We start from the raw sequence: 21100 nt of genomic DNA on the forward strand, positions 1-21100 counted from the left end.
GTTAAATCATATAAAACCATTTCCTAGCAAAAGTGACAGTGTGCTCTAAACCAGGGAGTTTGGTCAAACCAATTTTATGCACTTGACTGTCGCCAACCAACCAGCCAACCAAACAACAACAAACAACAGAAAAGCAAATAATTTCCATAGGTGGGCAAACAGGGCTTGAAAAGCCTGGCAGGCCTGGTGCCACTCTTCTTTGCACATTCTGGTGAGAGCAGCCCTAAGCAAGACTGACGACCATGCTGCCCTGGACAGCTGGAACAAGAGGACCCTCCCAACTGCTGGCTACAACAGCACTCTTAGGTGAGAGGAAATAAAACCTACAAGTTAGTATGAAACCCTGTGCCAGTCTCTATCCCATCCCCATCTATTCTGGATCTAATCAAATAACCCAGGACCAAACCGAAGGGCCTCACCCTTCTCACAGACCCCAGGAAGCTCGGTGCCTCCCGCACCTCTGCGGGGCTGGGGCCACAGCACCGTGCTTACCACCGCCCCCTTGCGCTGGGCTCTGGAACTGGAGACTTGTGTGTGCGACCCAAGGCCCAGTCTTTCAATTTAACCTAAACTGCATTGTGTGGTTTTCAGCGTGTGCGCTATGAAGGTGAGAACTCTTCTTCGATTCATAGAGATATTGTTTTCTTCTCATTTTGGTGAGCATTAGGATGGAAGTTTTTGGAAACCTGGGTTTTCTTTCTGGCCAGTGCTCTAGTTTTTTCACAGCCGTTAAAGCCAGAAAAGAGTAAGATTATGGCCTTAATGTCTCCTGGCTGTGGCATAAACTAACCGTAAAGCAGAATCCCAGAAATACAACCTAAAAGAATGACCCACTCTCAAAGCAGAAAATTCTAATCAAGATTTTACTCCATTTTTAATACAACTTTAGAAAATTTGGAAAATACAGAAGTGTATAAAGAAAATGAAAATTACCTATAATTCTACTACCAACCAGGGTTAATCTCTCGGTAGGTTTTACTCTTTAAACATTAAACTTTAGCTTGCTAAAAGTTCTTCAACCTTGTCACAGAGACAGACTGCCTTTTTTCAAAACATTTGTCTTTTCCTACAGAATATAATGTATTAAAAAACAAACAATATAAAAAGGTTTCTTTACAAAAAAATGTTTCTTACCAAATCTCCATTTTCAAAATTCCTATGAGTCAGATACTCTAATACGGATCACCAAACATTTATTTAAAAAAATAATAATAAAAAGAGGACAAAGAAGAGGAGAAAGGGCAAGGGGCTATCTCCAGATCCCCCCCCGACCCCTCATGCTACTGGGAACAGGGTGCCCACTTTTCTTCCGTCCTTGAGGTTTTTCAGTCTTAGGGGCTGTAGCAAGGCGGCGAGGGACAGCCTGGGAAGGAATCTGAGAGTTTGGGAAAAAGAGAAGAAAAACTCATCATTGTGTACTTTCAATCTCCCAACCCCACAAAGGAAAGGCCTAGTGCATGGAGAGGACCTGAATCAATAAAAAAAAAATTACATGCTACAGAAAAAGGGAACAGGAGCTGGAGGGGACAGGCCTAGAGAAGCAGAGCCAGCTAGGGAGCGTGTACAGTTGAAAGAAATGGTCAATAAGAGTCCTTTATCCCCTGGGCCCTGCCCTCCTTTCTTTCCCTCACCTCTTTCCGGGGGATCTCACCCAAGCGAGAGTCTGTGTTCCTTCGGGGGACATTGTCCCCTTGGCCATCAGCCCTGCCACAGAAATCAAGGTTATGAGTATGGGGAAGCTATTACCCCCAACTCTAGCCAACTCTGGGTGGAAGAACTACTCTCCAATGCTGTCTCTTAAGAATAAGAACAAACAAGATAGACCTGAGGATGAAATGGAAAGAGACATAAGTAGAATAAAATAATGAGTTATACTACAGAAATCCTAAGATTCTGATTTCTGAGTTGCAGGGTGAAGAGAGGAAAGAATTAAGATGGGGAGACATGGAGAATTTTTTTTTAAAGAAGAAAAATACAGCAGAAAGGCAGTGACAAAAGAAAGATGGGGAGCAGAGAGAGAGGTCTGAAGAGAGCAAATCAGTTGCTCTACATCTTATTCCTCACTTTCCTCCTCTGAAAAGGACAAAGGAATCTATCCAAAGAGGAGCACGGCACTCCATTCTTCTTGCCTGATCATCTCCCTCCCCACAGTCCAGGTTCCTTCCACTCCCTAATTCTCCCTCTCGGCTTATACCTGCTGTGTTCCAGCCTCTTCAGGTAGAGCAGCAGATCCTCAGCCCGACCACACCCGCCGGCTTGGTACAGTCTGAACAGTTGAGACAAATCCACCAGCTGCCTCGGGGAAGGCAGCCCATCTCCACCTGACAGACAGGAATAATGGTTACTGTCCCGGGGCCCCTCTCCCCAGCTCTATGCCCACCTCCCTAGGAATCTGGAAGGACTTAAATTCCAAGTTCTGGTTTCCCCACCCAGGACCTTCTTTTCTTTCCCTCTCTGGTAAATCAGGATCTGCTTACCTCTCTCTGGGGAGCCACTGCTGGGACCACTGCCATGTGAATGGGTTGAGGGAAGCTCAGGTACCCGGAAGAGACTAGATGCCATGGCTAAGGGAATTTTAGTTTTATGGACAGGGGGTGGGAGGCGTGGCACCTGAGGTACTTCTTCCCAAGACGGAATAGTCAGAGGACCTAGCAAAAGGAAAAAGATCCAAGAATCAGGAAATGGGACAAAGGGCCAAGGCAGCTCTACTCTCTAGCATTTATTAGGCTTTATCACCTTTTTCAGCTCCTGAAAATTCATCTTAAATAACCAGTTCCCATCTATTTCAGGTCCAACCCCACCTTCTTCAAAGCTGGCACTCACCAGATTTAGGGGGCAAGAGATGAACAGAAGGGTTCTCACTGTTCTCGAGTGGTGTCTCCAGAAGCTGGGAAGACAAGATAGTAGGGTTTGGGAAGCGGACTTGGCCCAGTGGATAGGGCATCTTTCTACCACATAGGAGGTCTGTGGTTCAAACCCTGGGCCTCCTTGACCCGTATGCAGCTGGCCCATGCGCAGTGCTGATGCACACAAGGAGTGCCCTGCCATGCAGGGGTGTCCCCCACATAGGGGAGCCCCACGTGCAAGGAGTGTGCCCCGTAAGGAGAGCCGTCCAGCGCAAAAGAACGTGCAGCCTGCCCAGGAATGGTGCTGCCCACATGGAGAGCTGGAGCAGCAAGATGACGCAACAAAAAGAGACACAGATTCCCATGCTGCAGACAACAACAGAAGTGGACACAGAAGAACACGCAGCAAATGGACACAGAGAACAGACAACTGGGGGGGGGGGGCGGAGAGGAGAGAAATAAAAATAAATCTTAAAAAAAAATAGATAGGAGGGTTCCCTGAAGGACTAGGTTCCTGGGGACCAGGGTCTGGTGAGGTAAGAGATAGTGCTGTTGTCCAGGTTCAAAAAGGGGATTCCAGAATGGAAATGAGATAGACTGGGAGAGTAAGAAGCTGGGACAAAGTATTAGTACTAAAAAGGGCATGAAGCCACAGTCCTGGATTTCTGGAACAGAAGGAAGAAATGAGGAAGGGAAGAGGAAAATAAGGTGGTCTGTTTGGAGCCTCTCTTACCTGATGTAAAAAATGCTTGAGGCCGTCCAGCTGAGAAGGGGGTGGCAGCCCTTGCTTTAGGAAGCCATCCCCGTCATGTCCAGGATCTTCCTCAGGGAACGGCCGTTCCGCCCTGTGGTCAGGATGGAAGGTCCCAGCTGCAAAGTGAGACAGGTATGTCTGCCTGTGTGTGCTATGGAGGGAGGAGGTTCCTCCACAAATGCCCAAAAGAAAGGGGCCTAGTAAATACAAGAGGGCTATCACAGCTAGAAGATGATAATGGAAGTTGGAAAGAGTTGAAGATTAGGAGGTGGCACAGCTGAATTCTAAGACAGCAGAATAGACAGAAAGAGAAAACTGTGGTACTCATTCTCCAAATAAGTGAATGCCACCATAAATTCCTTAAAGAACAGAAACTAATATTCAGAATATTTTAGGATAATAATAGACATGCTTCGGCTCCTACACTAGAACAAGCCCTCAGAATTTTTGGTATTATAATTACGTAACTGTTTACATTTAAAATTGTGATATAATGCATCCCTCATTCTTAATTCGATCTACATAGTCATGTTTGTACCACACAGAACATCCTCCACCTACCCAAGCCACAGCTGACTAAACCAGGGGTGGAACCCCTAGATAAGGCCAGACAATCCAATGGATAGTTACCAGCCTCTCTTTAAACTGGTTCTAAAAAACACCAACAGGGAGTGGATATAGCTTAGTGGTTTGAGCACCTGCTTCCCATGTACAAGGTCCCTGGTTCAATCTCCAGTACTGCCTAAAAAAATAAATTAAATAAATAAAAAATAAAAAACACAAACACCAATGTCTCTAGAAGGTGGTAGAGTCTTGGCTGGAATCAGTGTCATGCCTGGGCAAACGCACATGCAGTCCAAAGTTATAAGGGAGTAGGAACCCTGAATGAGCAGGGAATGCTGGTCTACCGAAAGAAAGGAGATGCACAGGGAGAGGCAGAGTTAAGAAACCATGTGGGCCCAAAGACAGAAGGAAAGCCACCTCAGTTCCTGACAGCATCCATGTTCCCAACCCCAGTTCTCATTAAGTCCAGCTACATCACATTTCCATGAGATCTCACTTCCTTTATTTGAACTAACTTGAGTGGGTTATAGTCCCTTGCCACTAAGCCATCTGAAAAATTATATTTTCAAGGTCCAGATAGAAAGGAAGCTAGATGAGCCGATTAGCAAATGTCGGAGGAATCCAGTAACTTCTTTCCCCAGTTACCTGTGGATGAAGTAAGATCTGATTTTGGTTCCAGGGGTTGGAAGGAATGCTGGCTCTGGAAACCGGGACCCAGCAGGAGGCTAAGGTCTGGGGAGGGGCTGCAGAGAGCAGGAGGCACCCCTGGCAGCTCATCCCGTGCTTCACGACTTTGCTGCAGCACAGGCTTCAGGGCCACGGCCATTGGTGGCATTGTCCAGCTCCTTCTCTCCCCCTTCTCTGGTCCCTGAGGCCCAGTGCTGGAGGAGCCAGCGGAAGGAGCCTGGGCAGAAGAGAGATGCAGAAAGAAAGACTGAAGCCCTATGAGTATTTATCAAAGAGACAAGACAAGGCACAGACACTGTAGTAAGATTATAAATTAGTAGAACCTTCTTAAAAGACTTTGTAATACCTATCAAATTTTAAAATGCATATTTTTCATCTTATAATTCCATTTCTAGAAATGTTTTACCTACATTTGCACAAAGACTTGTTATACTAAAGATATTTGTTGCAGCACTGTTGTTAGAAACAAAAATAGAGAAACTGTGAACACTGTGGTGGATGATGGGCTGTGGTTAATAATACCAATAAAAGAATGTGCTCTCATGAACTATAACAAATATATAATACTAATACATGGTGCTAGTGATAGGGTGGCTTTATGGCAAAAATACAACAAATGCACGCCAGACTATAGTTAGCACTAATATTTTTGCGATGTTCTTTCTTCATTTGTAAGAAATGTTCCATAGAGTAGAAGGTGTAGCAGTTTGATAAGGTTATGAATTCCAAAAATAGATATTGGATTATGTTTGTAATCTGATCTGTACCTGGGAATGATTGACTTATGATTAGGGTGTTGAGTCCCCATCCCTTGGTAGGTGGGGACTCACAGATAAAAGCCATGGCAAAGAAAGGAGTTGGGGGTTTCTGATGTTGAAGTTTTGATGCTGGAGTCTGATGCTGAAGACTTAAGCTGAAGCCCCGGGAGGGAAGCTCCCGGAGGAAAGAAGCTGGCCCCAAAAAGAAAGGAATCTTGAACCCAGAGAAAAGCAAGCCCCAGGAATGTAGGAACCCAGGAAGCCTGAACCCTTGCAGACAACAGCAGCCATCTTGCTCCAAACAGACTTTGGTGAGGGAAGTAACTTATGCTTTATGGCCTGGTAACTGTAAGCTCCTATCCCAAATATATACCCTTTATAATGCCCAGCAGATTTCTGGATTTGCATCAGACCCCTTTGGCTAATACAGAAGGTTTTTCTGGTATGATGTATGGGAATCCTTTTTGTCATGCATGAGTGTTTTATAAACTCACAAATTCTCTAATAAGAAGGGGAAATTTTTAGATTGTATATATGGTAAAAATTAAAATTTAGAAAACAAATCCATGGAAGTTATACTAAGAAAAAGTGAAACGTAATTTAAACCAAGGGCTATAGTTAATCATGAAATTTTAAATGTGCTGTCTTCAACCATGTTTCCACTGCAGTACAAGATGTTGGTGGTTGAGTGGTATACGGAAATCCTGTATTTTGTGCATGATTGCTCTGTAATCTAACATCCTTAATCAAGAATAAAAAAGTGATGAACAAAAAAAAAATAGAGAAACTAATGTCTGCCAATAAGCACTTGGTTAAATAAAGGTATTCAACAGTATAGAGAAGGGGAGAAAGTTTTGGACGGGGAGTAGACACTAAAACACCAGCAACAGTGGTTACTTCTATGGGCAAGAACGGGAGACTGAGGTATAGGGATAGAATGGAGATTGCTTTTCATTTTACACCCTTTTGAACTGTTTTCTTTGACTTTTTTTCTTTTTACCATGCTCTTATTTATTACCTATTCCAAAAAATATTCTAATAATAACAATCCATAATTAAAGAAGGGTGTAGAAGATGCCAACATAAGGAGGCTAGGGGTGGGACTCCCTACTACCATAATCCATGTAGCTGCCATTCACCAAAACTAGTACCATGTACTATTCACTCTCTTGGGCTGGAAGAGGAGAGTTATGCCCAATGGAATGGGGTCAGTTTGGGTAAGATGTGACCAAGGAATAAAGGTTTATTTCAGTGAGACAGTTATCCTTCAGGAAAGTCTACAGATTTTTTTGTCTTTTCCTAAGTTAGTTCCTATTAGGGCTTCCCCTAGGAGGAAATCTCAAAGAAGGAATCTAGAACACAACAACACTGAGAAGCTTAGATCCAAGGGCACCCTACCGGGGGGTTAGGGGGTGGGATGGTGGTGCTGAGCAGCTGGTTTGCCTCGTCCCAGTGGGCCTGCAGCATGGCTTGGAGTCTTTCTATTAGCTCCATGCGCTGCTCCTCCAGCTGCTGGTTCGCACTCTGCAGGTCCCTCACTCGTGCTTGCTCCCGGGCCAGTCTGAAGAAAAGAAGGGAGAGGTGACTTGGGACTTTAAGCAAGCAGGGACAATTTCTGAAAGGAGCTGGGGCCAATTTAGCTGAGGAGAGAGTCCTCCAAGGGAATAGCTCCTTGCCTTTCCCAGCCTTGGCTCTATCTACGAGAAAGGGCTGAGGCCTAAAGGGGATGTGCCAGGGACCACTACCTGAGCTCATACTCCTGAGCCACCTGCTGCTGCCGTTCTTCTCGTTCTACCATTTCCACCTTGAACTGAGCCAACTGAGCAGCCAATTCTTGCTGGTGTTGTTCATTTAGGTCCTGCAGCTGCTTCCTAAGAGAGCACAGGTGAGAAAATAGGACTGAGTCTGTTGAAAGAAGTAACAAATGAGAAAAAAAATGTGTGCATATGAGAGTGAGGCAGCCAGCCACAAGCCAGCCTGGCCACGGCACATGTGAGCTTGAGAAAGAGATACGGACAGAGCTGATGTCTCAGGATGGGTTCCTCAGAAGCAGACACCGAGACGATATATGGGAAAATGATTTATTAAAGAAGGATTTCCAGAAAAATCTGCTGGGGGAGAGGAAGTGGGGAGAAGTGACCCAGAAGGGAAGGAGGCTCAATCCCACAAGAGAGCTCTAGAGACAGTATAGGTGACACCTCAGCATTGGGCAAGAGAGCTAGAAAATTTATACTCCTGTGCCCATCAGTTAATGTTTAAGGGCAACCCTCCCCCTCCGGATGTGGAAATCCCAGGCCCTCCCCATGCACCTGTAGGCACCTTCCCACAGACAGACTGAGGTGCTGGCTGCTGTGAATGAAAGTACACCAGAAGCCAGCATGTTTGAAAGCTGAGAGGATATGGGCAGGGCACTAATAATGCCTGCAACAATGGGGAGAAGCAGCTCCCAGCAAGTCCCAAGTACCTGTGATGCTCCCTCAGGGAAGCTGCTTGCCGAAGGTTGCTCTCCTGAGCCTGTGCCAGCCGCTCTGTCACCCGCTGCTCCAGCTGCACAGCCAGCTCTGACTCCTTCTGGATCCGCTGGCTTTCATACCGGGCCTGGGAGTAAAGGAAGGTGAAGTAACAGTCAACCCTATTCCGTCTGGGCTCAGAAGAGGATAGAGGATATAAAGTAGACAAAATCCACACACCAACTTTCCCTCTCAAATACATAAGGGATGTAGAAAAAGAACTTTGCCACAAGAAGTGAAAGAGGTTCCCTTTCCTAATTAAACCATGAAGTACTCACATCTCTTACATACACAAAAATGGAAATGACTTTGGATAATTTTTTTTTAACCAAAAGAAATGTAAGATCGAATAAAATCTGCTATGTGTCTGAGATAATGTAATGTAGTCCGAAGCACAGTACCTGAAATCTAGCAGGCATTCAATAAAGGTCAGTGTCCCTTCCTCCTTATAGGTAAAGCCAGTCTAGAATTGCTGTCTTCATTTTCTCACCGCATTTTGCCTCTTCAACTCACTGAAATCTGATTTCTATTTATACTACTTCATTGCAGGAAACTTAAATTTCTAAATCCAGTAGTGGATATTTCTCAGCCTGTACCTTATGTGATCTTGCTGTAGCATCTGACATCCTGGATCAAGCCTTCCTTTTTTCCCCCTGACTCTCATGATGCCACCATCTCCTGGGTCTCATTCTGCTGATTGCTCTTTGACCAACTGCTCAGAAAGACTGAAAGTGTCCCTGAGTTCTGTCCTTAGTCCTCTCTTCCACCCTACGCTGACACTCCAGGTCACTGAAACTTTTCCATGTGCTTTTATAATAAACTTTTGGCATTTAGGTTATGCTTTTTCCTACCATTTATATCTTAACACTTACTAAATCACTCCCTTTAGCCTAGACTTCTTCCCGGCTTTAAGCCCAAATACCTAGCAACCTACTGAATAGCTCTGTCTGGATATACCTCAAACAGGTCATCCAAAATTGACCTCATTTGGTGTTCTGTTTTGTAACTGTTAAACCTTCTCTTTTTCTTATATGTCCTGCTTTGGTTAATGACACCACTCTCTACTCAATCACCCAACAAGCTGTTTAAAACCTGCAATCATCCTTGACTCCTCCCACTGCTTAACCCCTTCCAACTGGTCACTTTCCACCAGCAAAGGGTGGCAAGAAAAAGGGCCATTCTGCCATCAATGGGGTGATAACCAGGGAGTATACCATTAATATTCACAAGTGCATCCACTGAGTACGCTTCCAGAAGCGTGCCCTTTGCGCCCTCAAAAGATCCAGAAATTTGCCAGATGTACACAGTGACAACAGGCTCAATGAAGCTTTCTGGGTCAAAGTACAAGGAATGTCCCAAACCGTATCTGTATACTGCTGTCCAGAAAACATAATGAGGATGAAGATTCACCGAACAAGCTTTATACACTGTCACCACTTTCCAAAACTTACAGGCAGTCAGTGTGGATGAAAATTAACAACTGATTATCAAATAAAAAATGATAAAATAATTGCCCCCTCAAAAAAATCAGAATAGTGACATGATTTGGGAGGGGACTTTGTGTGAAAAGCTTCTAAAGGATTGGCAATGTTCTATTTCTTAAGCTGAGTGGTGTTTTACAGTCTCTTCTGTACAAAATGAAATCACAAGTTAACAGCAATACTGTAATATTCTTGCATAAGTGCCAAAGATGTACTGTGTTAATAATAGGGGACATGGAAAAAATATGCCAAATGTATGCTATGGACCATGGTTGGTGGTTAGAGTCTGATGATACTATTTCATAATCTGTAACAAATGTTCCACAACGGCGTGCTGTGTTGGTGAAGGGGTGTTGTATGGAAATTCTACACATGTGCACGACTGTTTTGTAAGTTTACAACTTCTGTAATAAAAATATATTAGGGAGCAGATATGGCTTAAGCAGTTGAGTGCCTGCTTCCCAAACGGGAGGTCCCAGGTTCAGCTTCCAGTGCCTCCAAAAAACAAAAAAACAAACCATCAGCAAAGAAATAACAAGACCCACTCAGAGGAGCTGATGTGGCTCAGTGGCTGAGCACCAGCTTCCCACAGACGAGGTCCCAGGTTCAATCCCCAGGCCCAGTACCTCAAAAATAAATAAATAAATAAATAAATAAATAAATAGACACACACACCTGCTAATACAGTATATATATATTAATTTTTAAAAGTTCACAGCAATAAACATCCTTGTAGTTGGGAAAAAAAATTATAAGTGTTTTTTCTCTACGAAGCTTTCCTTAATCCATTCAAGCCCAAACTGAGACCCCTTCTTTTACATCACTATCATACTCAGTTCATTTATTCATTCATTCATTCATTCATTTCATTCAAGAAAGATTTACTGAGTGCCTACTTGGTGCCAGGTACTATTCTGGGTGCTGGGGATTCACCAAGGAACAGACAAAAATCTCTGCCCTAGTGAACCTTATAAAAATGAACAAGATAAAAAAGGTATACTATGTAGTATATTGGGCAGGGATAAGTGCTAAGAAGAAAAATGAAACAGGTAAAGAGAAATGGAATCCCTGGCAGAGAGGTGCAGATTTTATATGGTGTGGTCAGCAAAGGCCTCATTAAGAAGAGGATGCCAGAGGGAAGGGCAGCTCTTCTTACCCTTGATTACTGTGTTCATCACACTACTGCAAAAATGTGTGCACTTAACAACCTCCCCACGAAGCCTGTGACCTCCTTGCTGGCTGGGATTATTCCCAGCTCCAAGCATAAAATTTACAGAGAAGCTGCTCAGCAGGCTTACTGAACTGCAATGAGAGAGAATCATTGTCACCACGAGAGAGGTTCAAACACATGCACACACAGCTAGGACCAGTTCAGGGGCTCAGAGAGGCCTCTTGGTTGCTATTAAATTGTTAACTAATAATCTGTACCTTTGGTCCTCCATGATTACCCAGTTTCTGTGCAGTCAGTTCTCCAATTCAATGTGCTAGATAGAAGGCAAAAAGAGCTTGCACTCTCAAATGCTGGCCTTACCGATCCAGAAAGTGAGCACCTCCTTAAGGAAACCAGTAGTAAGAAGCAAAGTCTCTCAGACTGACTTGCTCTGGGCCTAGAAACCCATCAATTTACCCTTACATTTAACCCTTACATTTAACACATAAAAACAAAGGCCCAAAGGTCAAAATTCTAGCTTAAAGGTAGAACTGAGTGCCCTGCCTCCCAATCCAGTGTCTTTTCTCAATGCTGTGCCTCCACCGGGGGCTGGAATACAGCTCCCCACTTCCTTATCTCTAATGCAGGGATCAGTAAACTACAGCCCAATTCAGCCCTCCACTGCCAGCTTTCATAAATAAAGTTTTATTGGAACATAGCTATACCCATTTGTTTACATATTATCTATAGCTACTTTTGTGGCACAACAAAAAGAGTTAGATAGCTGTAACAGAGACCATATGACCCATAAAGCCAACAATATTTACCATCTGACCCTTTACAGTAAAGGCTTACCGACCCCTTCTTTATTCAATGGCAAGGGCCTTACTAGCTTGAATTGAAAACTGAATGGGCTAGCTAGAGGGAAAGCATTTTTCTAAGTCATATTATACTGATAAATAATGTTTGAGTACTATTTTGTTCCAGGCCATGTGCTGTTATGGAAATTTCCCAAGTAAATAAAACAAGCATTGCCCTTCCGGGACCCTCACCTACTCACCTACTCAGGGGGATAAAACACAAGTTACTGAAGTAATGAGAATTATACAGCACACTGTTAAGATCGGAATCCAGTCTCTGATAAAACCTTTTACCTGCTCATACAGTTAACCCACTAGGAGGTGTCATTTCTTTAAAAATAACAGAGATAACTTTAATAGGTTTAATCTATTTATCCTTAAAAGTAACATTAGGTCAGTCTGACATATTATGGGAAACTCACCCAGTGAGAATGGACTTGGCATTTAAAACAGACATACCCATACTGCTGATGGAAAAAACCACAAATAACCTGATATAGGAATGTTTGCCTTGACTCCTGAGAGGTCTATCTCAGACATCTCTCTCTCAACCAGTAAAAAACCCTTAAGAACCCTCTGCCTCCTGACCTGCACCAAGCTCATTTCCAGCTGCAGAGCATCTCTCTCCCTCCGTGCTGTATCCAGCTCTCCTTCCAAACGCTGCATCTCAGCCTCCACCAATGCCAACTGCTGCTGGGCCTCCCGGGCTGCTTGGGTCTCTCTCTGGGCATTCCCCTAAGAAAAGGAAATCAAGGGAATGGAGGTGGCTCAAGCAATTAGGCACCTCCCTCCCACATGGGAGGTCCCGGGTTTGGTTCCTGGTACTTCCTAAAAATGGGAAGACAGACAGCGAGGGCAAACAATGGGGGGGGGGGGGAGGGGGAGAAATAAAGAAATAAATAATAAATCTTTAAGAAATAAAATAGTAAAATTAAATGGAAATTGACCTCAAGTACTTACTTCATTTCTTATCTTCTGGTTATCTCTATTTCCCAATTCATTCTCCTCTACCCTAAAATCCAAGCTGCTTCTTTTTCTTACATATTTCTCCATCTGCTTAATCCCATTCTTTAACCTTCCATTTATTTGATGTCCCCAGCCCTTCCAGCTGCCTTTATATTCTCAATCTTGTCTCTGACAAACAGTTCTTCATTCTCCATTCTTGTCCTCCCATGCTACATTCAATCCTTTTGCCCTTCATCTGTTCCCATTCCCCAATTCTTCCAACTGCCACTTTTACCTTCTCCCTTTCCAACTGAACCTGGCTCTCCTCCTGCAGTGCCTGGTAGCGTTCCTTAAGCTGGTGCTCTTCCTGGGCCCAGCTCTGTCGTTCTTCTTCTAAAGCAGTCTGAAGTGTCTCCAACTGTCGATGCTCGCTGAGTCGCCCAGCTCGAGCCTCATCCCGTTCTTTCTCCAGGGCCTGGCATCGCTGCTGTTCTAGGTCCAAGCTCAGGGTCAGAGCTTGCCTTTCCTCTTCCTATAGCCCCAGATGAAAACAAGGTTCTTAGCATGCCCTCGAGAGACCAGCAATCTGCCACCCCCCACCCCCTCATTCCCCCTGCCTATTGAGAATATAACAGCTGACAAGCCCACAGGACTTTAGGTACAATATAGTAGATAAGAGCTCCTGTTCCTGGGTTCAAATCTCAGTTTGAATCCCAGTTCTGTCATTTACCATGTGCATTTAGGCACATTTCCTCATGTGTAAAATAGGGATAATAACAGCATCTACCTTGTGAGGATTAAAGGAAAAAGTGTGTGCAAAGCATTTAGCACACTACCTGGCACATAGTAAATACTCAATAGATAAGAACTATAATCGTCATCAAAAGAAAGTCTGTGAGGCCCAGAAGATCCAGCCTACAATCTTATAATGGCGAAGCAGCAAAACTCCACCCATCAGTACCACAGGGTGTAGCCACTTAAGACAAGGTCCAGCAGGTATACAGCAGGCATGCATGATGCATGCAACGAATTCGAAACTGGCTTCTAAGTCATACAGCTCATCATCTTATCATTTCAACTCTAAGATCCCATGCCTTTTAGGCCACATCCTAGAACAGAGTTTCCAAACCTGGCTAACAAAATCACTTGGAAAACTCTGAGAATATTTAGGTTCCTCAAGCCCACTATATACCTACTGAATCATAACCTCTAGTGAGAGGTCTCAAGAATTTATATTTTAAAACAATTCCCCAGATGATCCTACCATTCTAATGAGGATATAATTTGCAGAGACTCTCAAACTTACATGTCCCAGAACTCTTTATTTGTAGAGAATCTATCAGAACTAGTATTCTGAGGAATGCATTTTGGGAAGCACTGCCCTGATACATCTCAAACTATAAACTCCCATAACTCACCAATAGCCCGTAGCTCTCTGGAAGCAATTAACAGTCTCCAATTGGATTAACCCAGCCCAGCATTCTCACCAAGGTCTCTCTTTCCCGTTGCTGCTGTCTGGCCCCTTCCTGCTCACGGTTCAGGGCCTGGATGGCCTCAGAAAGGCTTTGCTCCAGGCGGGTTACTGTCTTTCAGGGAGAGAAGAACGCAGGACAGGGAAACTAAGGGAAATCTCTGTATGACATACTTCAAAAGTGTTAACAATGTAATCTTTAAACTTAAGAGTTAACTAAATAACTTGGGGGCCAGACAGAAACTCTAATGATACTGGGAAAACTGGGAAAATACCAGTATGCAAGTTTGAGAGCAGCAACAGCGAAGAGGAAATGGAGGAGAAGAGTTGTCAGGACAGTTACTGTGAGATCAAGGTCAGTATGTTGGGAAATGTAGCTCCAGAGCTATGTTTGCCCCTTTCAGTCTAGTCGCTTGCGCCAATTTCTAATGCCGTATAACCCAGGTTGCCTACCTCTTGCTGCTTGCTTCTGGTGAGCTCAGCTGCCTGGCGTTCCTCCTGAAGTCCCCGAAGCACCTCTGTCCGCTCAGCCTCATGCCGGTTCCAGCCCTCCACCACGCGGGCCAGGGTCTCAAGGGAGGCAAGTCAGATGGAATTTCAAAATAACTCTTTTGTCCTCTTCCTACCCACAGTGACAGGGTCAACAGTCACCTTCTCCCAATGGCCTGTAAACTCACCCCTTATCCCAGCTCCTACCATGCACAGAGAAACACTGGGCGTCCACGCCCTTATTTACTATTCCTTACTGCCCTCCATGGAGAGACCTGCCCGCATTTTGCTACCCTGGCACCTTGTCCAGCTGTTCAATCATGATGTCTTTCTTGCGGTCAGCAGCTACCGCCACAGCTAACTGCTGCTGTAGCTCCAGCACTCGGTTCTGCAGGCTCTGAATATGGCGTTCACAATGCTGGGAAGAAGGGTGAAGAGTCTGGGTACTGCTCCATGCTTAGGCTGACTAAAGCCCAGACTTTGCAGTCTCTCAAGTTTACTTGCTCCTAGAACCTCTAGGGGGAAATGGGATGGAGACAGGGAACCTAGATCCTCAAAACAAAATGGGGTTGGAGGGGGGAATCAGGGAATCTGGAACAAGAATCTGAGGTCTGAGACTGCTAACACCTTCCTCTACCATCACAGGAAATAGGTGCTCAGCTCCCAAGCTCTTCCCTTTACTGAATTCCCTGAGAAAATTTCCCACATACCCTTTGGCAGGGGTGCAGCAGCTCATACCGCAAAGTGGGAAGTTAATCTTGCCTCAAGACCCTCACTGGACACAACAATTAAACACAGTAATAAAAGGGGGCGAGCCAATGATCTGGATTCTTCCTCAATCTTGTGCCCCTCTCTGCCTACTTCTGACATTGAGGCTGAGGCTCAAAGAGATAAAGTACATTATATCCCCAACAGCCATAGGGCCTTTGCAGCAGCAAATAAAAGTTTGCTGCTCATTCGACAAACACTTCTGGAATACCTCTAAATGTTAGGTATATTTTAGACCCTAGGGATATAGTGCTGAACAAGACGGACAAGGTACTGATCCTCATGAAGCTCAGATTTCAAACGGGACAAACAAGCAAGATATATCAGACCATGATAAACTTTACAAAGGAAATATCAGAATGATCTGACTGAAAGCCTAGAGGGGAGGTGGTGCTGGTTTCAGAATGGTTGAAGAAGCCTCCCTGCAGACACATCTGAACAAAGGCCCAGCTGCCCTCACCCTTTTCAGTAGCCCAGGTCCCTAGCTCACCTTGCGGCGGGTATGCTCTGAATCCAAAGCATCTCTCAGCCCCTGAAAATCTGGAGGATTGAGTGGGGGCCCTGGCCGAAGGCTGGTGTAGCGGGGAAACAACTCCTCCAGGGCTTGGGCTGAGCTAGATGGAGATAAGTCTTGCAAGGGCCGGGTGCTGAGCAAATAAGATCGAGAATGTTACAGCTGGGAAAGCTTTTGAGATCCACTGGTTTAATTGGGCTATTTTACGTATGAGGAAAACTGAGACACAGAAAGGGCAAGACAGTTGCTCAAAATCATATAGCTAGGTAGAAACAGAACCCTAATTAGAACATAGGTTCTGTGAGTCCCTCTATAGTGCTCCTTCCTCTATACCACACTCTCAGCAGAAACAAGATAACTCTTCTGGAGGAAGAAGGACTGTAGTGGAGAGAAAGCCAGGTACTAGGTGGCAGATGCCTATGTTTCTGAAGACATAAAGTGGGGAAAAGATAAGAAAGTATGAAAATTGTAAGCTAGGGGACAAGATTCTTAGGCCCTTATGAAGTACAAATGTAGTAAAAAGAAATCTGAGGAACAGAATGCTTGGATTTCCAAGAAAGAAGCAAACTAGAAGAACCCTAAAGAGAACTCACTTGAGCAAGGTGGCTGTGCTGTCACTGTCAAAGGAGTCCTCTTCCCGTCTTTCTGAGCTAGCACCTGGAGCAAGGGCATCCCCTGCAAAAGCAGCCAGAGGGACCCCAACCAGGTCAGGTGAGGACAGGAACAGGGACCACTTGAAGGCAAGGAGAGGAGAGGGCCATCCTTTCAATCTTACCCACTCCCTCTCCCAAAGGACAGGAACCTTTTCTTCTGAAATCACTTCTGTCTCAAAGAATTAGGTTTCCTCCCTGCTTCCTCTCCACTTCACCCAACCCTTAAATCTAGGTTCTTTTTCATAGCCTCAGGGAAGGGGTTTACTCACTATAGGCTGTATCCCGTGAGGTTTGGAGCATGCTCTGGAGCTGACCCCTGACACTTTCCATCTCAAAGATATGCTTGGAACCATCCTAGAAAAAAAGCAACATGGAAATCTGATACAACCTGTATAATCAATATTCTGTCTACTGCCAGGGTAGACGGCACTCAGGCCCTCCTAAAGCCCGAGAATTTTTGACCTGGCACCCGGGAAAGCAAAAAAATAGAACTGATCAAATAAGAGATGTCTTAACCTTGAGTCAGACAGGTAGTATAAATGAGTACACTGGGCAGGTATTGAATGAGTGCTAGGGACTCTTGCCAACTGGTGAGCAAATACTTTGACTAAAGACTAAAAAGACTACAAAGACTACAAAGACCACATGCTATGAGTTCTCAAACTCTGGAAAACCTAACCAGTCTGCAAATTGGTTATGATACCTTTTCTATCCAACACTCACAATTATCTTCTCTGTAATGTGTAATTGATTAAATCATGTTTTAATGATTTACAGGCCAAATTTTGAATTATACAATCAGAATAGTTTTGCGCTGGAAGGATCTTAGCATGTTTTGCTGCTTGCTATCCTGAAGTCCCTAGTTCCCTCTAGGGATCAAGAAACCTTATCCCTACTCCCAGTGCCCAGGTCCCAGTCATGGCACACTCACCTACCCCACAGTGCAGGTGTCTCTGACAAAAAAACACTGGGAAGCTGTGTAGTTTCAAAATTATGGTGTCCTGGGATACTCTCTCCCTCATAAAAATTTGCTCCCAAGAATAATTATGAATGATTTGGTAATTACAAGGAACTTGAAATCCAACAAAAAGAGTTCAAATCTTAGGAAATCAATTTTCTTACCACCCCCAATCCCAAGACTCTGCTTTCTAGTACCCAAGATATAGCCCTCACCTTTTTCTTCAGGTTATTCTCCAATCCGACGGATAAACTGCGACTCAGCTCTTGGGCCAGGCCCTCTAACAGCTCATGAGGAGGTGGGGAAGAGGACGGTAAATACAGCTGGGCTCGAGCTGTGGCTTCTGCCTGACGACTTAAGCGCAAAGAAGTGTAGAGCTGGGAGGTCACCTCAGAAGACACTTGGTTCAGCCCAGGGGGTTCTGATGAATCACTCAGGAGATCCTCAGAACGGAGAGGTGAACTGGGACTGGGAACTGATGTCTCCATGAACACAGGGAAGAGACAAATGGAAATAGCAGGTAACTGGGAACTCCTGGTTCTGTTCTAGGAGAGCCCATGGGCAAAAGTACATAGAGAAGGAAGATCTGGGAGAAAGGAGGAAGCCCTCCCAGCCAAGGAAACTTGATGAATCAAGGGTATCACACCCTTCTGATTAGAGGAAAGGTTTCCACCGATCCCAGAAGCCATGGGAGAAGGCAAAAATATTCCTTTTCACAGCTTCCGGGAAGGAGGTGGGTGTTTTGCAGTGTGGAGAGGGGTGGAGAAAGACCTACTGCGTGGCAACAGCGCTTTACAGTTCTCTCCCCTACCCCCAACAAGGAATGGTAGGAGCTGCTGGGGCAGCCTGGGTCAACTAAGCTTTTAAGTTCCCACACCCAAAACGTGCAAAATGAAACGGACGCAAATCCGACAGGGGCCTAAGTTTTGTCCAGCTGCCTTATATGCACCCCCACTCAGAGAGGGAGGAACCTCGCGCCCCACCCACCCCTCCACCTGTTCTAAGCAAGGTCAACTCTCTCGCAAATCCCCTTCGACTCTTCCCGCCAAGAAAGCCAGAGCAGGACTCCCTAGCACCCCTCCCTCCCCAACACCACAAAAGAAACCTTCCGAACCCTCAGTCACGTCCTCAGACGGCCCTAAAACGCACACCGCCCTCAACTCTAGCCTGAAATCTTCCAACCCCGATTAGCTCGTTCTGACTACGCCCCACACTTCCAATCCCCACCCCCACCAGCAACCCCAATTTGCCAAGGCGGGGACAGAAAGCTGCCCCCTCAACCGAGCCCGGGTCCCGCGCGGCCGTCTACTCAAAACCGTTGGCCGCCTCCGCCCACCGTCGCAGCCCCGCCTTGACTCAATGACGTCACCCGCTAGCCTTACCGCGCTTCCAGCCACTCTCGCTGCTCCTGGAGCCGGGGAGCCTGGGTACGCGTGCGCGGCTTTGGTGGTTACCGATTGGCTGAGGGGGGGAGGCGGAGTCTGGCGAGGGCTGTTAGGGCGGAGTTATCACCCTGGAGCCGCCGCGTGAGGACCCGACGGGGCGGGGCTCCGCGGAAACCGGAAGTGGCTTGTGACCGGCACTAGGAGCAGTTCCGGTGGGTCCAGGGGAGGGGTCCCCTCTTTGGAGGAGGGCTCTAGGGCCGAGAATCGGAGCCCACAGACTGGGGGCGGTCCCGGAGCAAGCCTCACATTCCGTGCTCTGCAAATGACTGTCCACAACCTGTATCTATTTGACCGGAATGGAGTGTGTCTGCACTACAGCGAGTGGCACCGCAAGAAGCAAGCGGGGATTCCTAAGGAGGAGGTGACGCGGGGGTCCTGGCGCAGCCCGGGTGGCTTTGCCTCTCCAAATACATAGTCCCAACCCAACTCCTCCCCTCCGAACCCCAGCCCGTACTACTCCCGACCCTGTTTCCCTCACCAACCGAGAGCTAACTCTGCCCTTCTCCCTCCAGGAGTACAAGCTGATGTACGGGATGCTCTTCTCTATCCGCTCGTTTGTCAGCAAGATGTCCCCGCTAGACATGTACGCGAAGTTAGAGGGGATGTTGAGAAAAGGAGGGCTAGCTTTGGGAATTTGGGGGGCGGGTGGAGACTTTCCGGAGTGGAGGAGTATTGGCTTTCTGAGAAGAGAAGGGGACTTAGAGAGCCGAATCCAGAGGAAGAGTGCTGCTCCTGACAGGAGGGGCGATGGGAAAGATCTGAAAATAGAGGGACTTAAAAGGAAGAGAGGTTGTGGGGAGGAGGGAGTGTTGCTAAATTGAGAGGTGAGGATGGGAGGTGTCTTCACTCAACCAAGCTTCAAACATGGATGTGTTTAGACGAAGAGGGAGTCGACCTTGAGAGGATCAGAAGTATCTCTTTGGAAGAGATTCAGCTCCGATTCCTTAATATCCTCCTCATTTCTGTAGGAAGGACGGCTTCCTGGCCTTCCAAACTAGCCGTTACAAACTCCATTACTACGAGACGCCCACAGGGATCAAGGTTGTCATGAATACTGACTTGGGCGTGGGACCCATCCGAGATGTGCTTCACCACATCTACAGTGCGGTCAGTGCCAGCCCCTGGGGACTCTTCCCCCAAAGCCCTCAACAGCCGTGGTCAAATAGACTCCCAAGACTCCCTCAGCTTCCTGCCCTAATCCTACTGTATTTTATCTCTATTAGAATCAGAGTTTTCTCCCGGGCCTTTAGTTCCTTAAACACTCCCACCACCAGTTTCTCCTCAGTCTGGCTCACAGCCTTTGCCTTGTGCGTTCTCCGCCTCCGAGGTTATGCTAGGTTTGGGGTTGGTGGGAGGAGCGCTCAAAGTTAAACTCTAACATCCTCCCACCCCCCTCCCCAATAGCTGTATGTGGAGCTGGTGGTGAAGAATCCCCTGTGTCCGTTGGGCCAAACTGTGCAAAGTGAGCTCTTCCGCTCCCGGCTCGACTCCTATGTCCGCTCCCTGCCCTTCTTCTCCGCGCGGGCTGGCTGAAGGAACCAACCCCCCACCCCCGCCCCCGCTCCCGGCCCCGCCTCGCCTCTGGAGAATCGGTGTCTGGATAGGACCCTTCCTAATCTGTTTCACCTGAGGATCTCCACTGCAAGGGGCCCCCACAGCCCTTTCAGGGGGCCTGTGTCCCGGAAAGAACTCCCACATCTCTAAACCAAGCCCTTTCTCCAGTTTTATCCTCTTGCTACCTGTCGCAGAATAAACTTTTTATTGCCCTCTGCAGCCTGAGTGTGTCAGTTGAACGGGTGGTCCTCACTCCCTGAGGCCTGCAAAGAGGCTTTGCCGATGGGTTTCTCAAAGCGGCACATTGACATTTTGGACTGGATGGGGCAGTCTAATGCATTGTAGGATCTTAGCAGCATTCCTCGCCTCCACTAACTAGGTACCAGTAGCACAAACCCCCTCCCAGTTATGACAATCAAAAATGTCTCCAGACATTGCTAAATGTCCCTGGAGGACAAACTCGCTTCCGATTGAGAACCATCGGGCTGGAGGAACGCTGACCTGCATCAGACCCCAGAGAGTGCGAAAATCACAAGCCCTTCCCGGTCTTCTGAGCCTAGTCCTCAAGCTGCTGCGCCTTGGGCGGGCGGGGCTTGTGCAGAAGAGCGAAGAGTTTGACCAAGAGGGGGCGGTCCTATGCAGATGAGGGGGCGGTGCCTGCATGTTGATGAGCTGGGCCCGCCGAGGATGCGG

The 21100-nt window shown here is 46.4% G+C and overlaps 2 protein-coding genes across 3 annotated transcripts; one reads left to right on the forward strand and one right to left on the reverse strand.

Annotated features, from left to right (window-relative positions):
• Window positions 1-849: 849 nt before the first annotated feature.
• CNTROB (centrobin, centriole duplication and spindle assembly protein) lies at window positions 850-18782 on the reverse strand. 2 transcript variants are annotated; one of them, XM_058283526.2, is made up of 19 exons: window positions 17624-18782; window positions 16720-16804; window positions 16391-16472; window positions 15774-15930; window positions 14817-14933; window positions 14480-14596; window positions 14043-14141; window positions 12851-13087; window positions 12199-12345; window positions 8074-8207; window positions 7355-7480; window positions 7008-7170; window positions 4810-5068; window positions 3580-3716; window positions 2824-2887; window positions 2478-2648; window positions 2195-2321; window positions 1652-1704; window positions 850-1375 (listed from the first exon to the last, which is right to left on the reverse strand). In XM_058283526.2, the coding sequence occupies exons 1-19, from the start codon at window positions 17894-17896 to the stop codon at window positions 1332-1334; spliced, it is 2592 nt and encodes an 863-aa protein (XP_058139509.1). In that variant the 5' UTR covers window positions 17897-18782; the 3' UTR covers window positions 850-1331. The 2 variants fall into 2 exon arrangements, with proteins under 2 accessions (XP_058139509.1, XP_004458166.2); XM_004458109.5 differs by having other exon boundaries at window positions 1632-1704.
• Window positions 18783-18969: 187 nt separating this feature from the next.
• TRAPPC1 (trafficking protein particle complex subunit 1) lies at window positions 18970-20626 on the forward strand. Its single transcript, XM_004458114.5, has 4 exons — window positions 18970-19214; window positions 19366-19436; window positions 19822-19960; window positions 20258-20626. Exons 1-4 carry the CDS (start codon window positions 19116-19118, stop codon window positions 20384-20386), a joined length of 438 nt encoding a protein of 145 aa, XP_004458171.1. The 5' UTR covers window positions 18970-19115; the 3' UTR covers window positions 20387-20626.
• The last annotated feature ends 474 nt before the right edge of the window (window positions 20627-21100 follow it).

Source organism: Dasypus novemcinctus, chromosome 21 (genome assembly GCF_030445035.2).
Source record: "Dasypus novemcinctus isolate mDasNov1 chromosome 21, mDasNov1.1.hap2, whole genome shotgun sequence".
In the NCBI taxonomy this organism is placed as follows: domain Eukaryota; kingdom Metazoa; phylum Chordata; class Mammalia; order Cingulata; family Dasypodidae; genus Dasypus; species Dasypus novemcinctus.